Consider the following 4,148-nt stretch of genomic DNA (forward strand, 5'->3'; position numbering starts at 1 on the left):
TCTTCGAAGATACGGACACTCTCATTGGAACTCTCTTTTCCATAATTATTACGTAAGTGTGAGTCGATTACGAAACTTGACGAATATTTTATATCGTCGTTCTTACTCTTATAACTTATTCTCTTTTTTTCTCTCGTTTTTTTTTTTTTACTTTTCTTATTCGAGCATAAGGAAAAAAAGAGCGAGCGAGCGAGTGTGTGTGAGAGAGAGAAAGAGAGAGAGAGGGAGAGAGAGAGAGAGAGAGAAAATACACGTACAAAGGATGATCCTTCGAGGAGAAGGATGATTTATCATGCTTGATTTATTCCATGAAAGTAATACGTGTACTCTAATTTCTTTTCTCGCGTCATATCATTGTTTCTTACAACTTGACTTATTCCGTGCCGACGTAATTATAACGTTGATCCACGCTGCCATTCAAATAATGGAAATGTGTGAGCAAAGTAGTGATAAATTAGATAGAATTAAATTATGCAAATTATTATACGATGCATTCCTCGTAGAAAACGCAAGCGTTTCGTTATTAGAAGTATACGAATGAGAGCAGAATTTATTAAAAATATTTTTTTGTTTTTTTTTTTTATTAACTAACAATAAAAAATATCAATTAGATTCAATTCATTTCTATCGTAGAATAGAAATGAAATGATTGAATTGTATGAAGAAATTGTAGCTTGTTCCAAGAGAAATGATATCTTTCTTAATTAATGACAACGATTAGTACTAATATATTATTTAAATAATATATGTGATAGTGTTTTGTACAATTGTAATCCTATGTTTAACGTTAATTAACGATCAAAAAACTTGTAGTCTTTTTTCCTCACACTCTGCTTATAAAATACGATACTGTATGATGGATGATGCGTTTGATATTTCAGCTCATACACGATGCTGCAATTTTTGTAAAGAAACTCCTTTAGAAAGTGAAAATGTTTGATCACAATTATAATGGGATAAATTATATGGTCGTGATTATTCTATAGTATATGAATCCTTATATATATGTACGTTCTTATTTATGTATGTACATATTTTGTTAAACGATCATGTTTGGTTTTCCTTGAACTGGTCTACCTTTTCGGATGCTTCGTTACACAACGAAAGTTTGGTTGCTCGTTAAGGTCAAACAAAAAACAAAAAAGAAATAAAATGGATAAAGATCACCATTCACTTGGTCAAAGAAGGTCATGGATTTGGGTCGCGAGATCAAATGATGCGTTTTCGTATCATGATTAGTAGTACACGCGTTTTACTTAGTACTTAAAATGTTTTTTATTAATACGAGAGACTTGGATTTTCGTCTTACGAAATTACAGATATTAGATTGTACAAGGAGAATTAAGAAAACTCTCGTAAGTTCATCGGCCTTTTAAGCAACGTATATTTGTAATAAATAAAAAAAAAGAATGGTCTTCGTGATCATATCTTTTCGTATTAGGTTGGAAAAAATTTCGTCAAACGAAGCGAATTTGCAAAGAAACATGGTCGTAATTTATTGTCATGTGTTTAGAAATTTTACATCGCTTGGAATCAGTTTTCTAATGCGACGTAACTCAATCTTATTTAATGAGATTTTGAAATCCTTTGCTTCACCAAAATTTATAAAGATCTTTTATATAATCGGGCCAAAGTAGTACTTCTTTATTTTCTTTTACTTAATTCTTATGTATATATGTATATATATATATATATATATTTTTTTTTCCTATATAAGTATAAGGAATATTTGTAAATGCATAATACAAATTCGTAAGATACAATATTATAATGTAAAATTAGTCGTAAGGAAATTCTCGAAAGCACAGACTTATATAATTCGCGTAGCTTGAAACACGAGGGAAATGAGATTACTTTCTTATTGATATTTTCCTTGTGAAATAAATTTGTTATTGGAAAGACGATCACAAATAATATCCATAATTTCCGAAACCATGACCGAAGCCGTAATATGGGTAACCTCCTAAAAAAAAGAAATTAAAAACGATAGAAATAGTATTGATTTATGTAAAATGATTATTTCTTAAATGTAAAATTTTACCATAATATCCATAACCATGGCCATATCCGTAGAACGGATATCTGTAGCCGTAACCATAACCATACGGATATCCAAATCCGCCGAATCTGTAGCCGAGATATCCAGGTTTCGCAACGGTCATGCCGACGATGAGACTCAACAACAGAACTATTAACTAAAGTGGGGAAAAAAGGAACTAATAATATATAAATACACGTAATAGTGAAAGTTTATCATAAGAAAAAAAATGAGATTTTAGATTGCTATTAAATTATCGACAAATGACTTGACGTTTCCGAGAGTTCTTATAAATCTGTTTTCTTTTTTCTTTCGATCTCTATTTATTTATTTATTTTATTATTTATTTCTTTTTTTTTTTTTTTTTTTTTAATAAATTATGAAATTTTAATACATAGATAACGAATTACTCACGAGTTTTGAGTAGGCCATCTTTCGTCTGTTTGTTCTTCGTCGATCGGATCGATCTAACGTCAAAGAAAACTAGAAACCCTGTCGAAGAAAACTGTCGAGTTTGGATACGAGTAAACCTCTTTTATAAGAAAGACGGTGGTGCTGTTCTCGAGATTTTTTTCCCCGACTACGGTATTGGTCCGTTCTGGACGACGTTAATAGCAAAGCCCATTGTCAGGGAAGATTATATGAATGCAATGCAACATTATGAAAGAATAATGCATGGCGTGGTCGCACACGTGTGGCTGATGCCGAGGTAAACTCGATGTACATCGGGTGCCTTGACATCCAAATTTCTTCCCAACGACTATGTCGTCGACGATGATTCTTGATTAATAGTCGTAAATAGCTTGACTACTATTATACAAAGCAGAGAGAGAAAGAGAGAGAGAGAGAGAGAGAGAAAGAGAGAGAGAGAGAGAGAGAGAAAGAGAGATGATACGTCGAGCGAAACCGTTGCTTAATGCACCATAATTAGCAATCATTCAACGATATACGCAAGTGATATCAATGTGTTAGAGAGTTGAAAATGAAACCTTCCTGTCACGAGTATCGTAAGCGAAACAGAAAGAAGAGAAGAAAGACGAACGCTTGCTCTGCTGAAATTTTATGTAAGAATATTGAAAGATATAGGGAGGGAAAGAGAGAGAGAAAGAGAAAGAGAAAGAGAAAGAGAAAGAGAGAAAGAGAGAGAGAAAGAGAGAGAGAGAGAAAGGGAAAGAAGAAGGGAACACTCAATTACAAAACGTAGAAATTTGCCTAAGTCGCAATGATAACGCCAAGTATAATAGTATATATTGTGTACAGTGCAGGGACGCGTGGAAATACCACAATGATGTAAGTCGACGCAAGCGATTAATATGCAAGTTGACAGCGAAATGTCAAAGTCGATTTTATTGGCCGATTTTATTGGCTATATTTCTTTTCTTTTCTATTCTTTTTTTTTTCTTTTTTATTCACACATTATTTTTATATGAGTCGTCATCACGTTTGACTCAATTATTCATAGAAATGTTTTATAATTTAATTCGACAAAGAAAAAAAGCTAGTTCCGTTTTTTCTTTTTTTGTTTTTCAAGAAAAACGAAGAGAGGAATAGAGGAATAGGAAAAAAGAAAAAATAAACAAATGATACATGATCGTATGCACTTTGTTGCATAAACGTTCTTACAACGTCGTGATCGACGACATAGATATAGTACTCGGAGAGCAAGCAAAATCCCATGAAAGAAGAAAATTAGTAGACCGTATGTATTATACATTGTCGAGTTAAGTATAATCGCAGGATAAGTTCCCAGTATGGTGGGAACACATCGGATATCATTACCATGGGAAACGGTTGCCATTGAGTCTGTGCCGAGAGATTTTAACGCGCCTCTATCGAGTATCGAGTATCGTTGAACTTCTCCATTTTCTGATAATAGCAAATAAGTACATCCTTCTGTCGTTAAATGTAAGAGTTATATATATATATATATATATATATATATATATATATATAATAGTTATATATATATAACTATTATCATGTATAAAATATTATCTTACAGTTATATGAAACTGTGAGATAGAAATGAAGAGGATGGATCATTGTGACTCTCAGTGATTTTTATTTTTCTATTTACATACAAATTATTTAATTCGAAATGCATCGATGA

General features: G+C 32.1%; 1 protein-coding gene across 1 annotated transcript; it reads right to left on the reverse strand.

The window, feature by feature from the left end:
• Positions 1-1,849: 1,849 nt before the first annotated feature.
• Positions 1,850-2,532, reverse strand: LOC124425041 (keratin-associated protein 19-2). Its single transcript, XM_046964808.1, has 3 exons — positions 2,453-2,532; positions 2,042-2,195; positions 1,850-1,963 (listed from the first exon to the last, which is right to left on the reverse strand). Exons 1-3 carry the CDS (start codon positions 2,468-2,470, stop codon positions 1,905-1,907), a joined length of 231 nt encoding a protein of 76 aa, XP_046820764.1. The 5' UTR covers positions 2,471-2,532; the 3' UTR covers positions 1,850-1,904.
• Positions 2,533-4,148: the final 1,616 nt, after the last annotated feature.

The sequence above is a fragment of the Vespa crabro genome, chromosome 6, assembly GCF_910589235.1.
Source record: "Vespa crabro chromosome 6, iyVesCrab1.2, whole genome shotgun sequence".
Classification (NCBI taxonomy): Eukaryota; Metazoa; Arthropoda; class Insecta; order Hymenoptera; family Vespidae; genus Vespa; species Vespa crabro.

Excerpts from the sequence above, each read along its gene's own strand:
- LOC124425041 (XM_046964808.1), bottom strand. Across the intron at positions 1,964-2,041 it reads CCATGGTTATGGATATTATG|GAGGTTACCCATATTACGGC; the intron begins GTAAAATTTTAC and ends TCTTTTTTTTAG.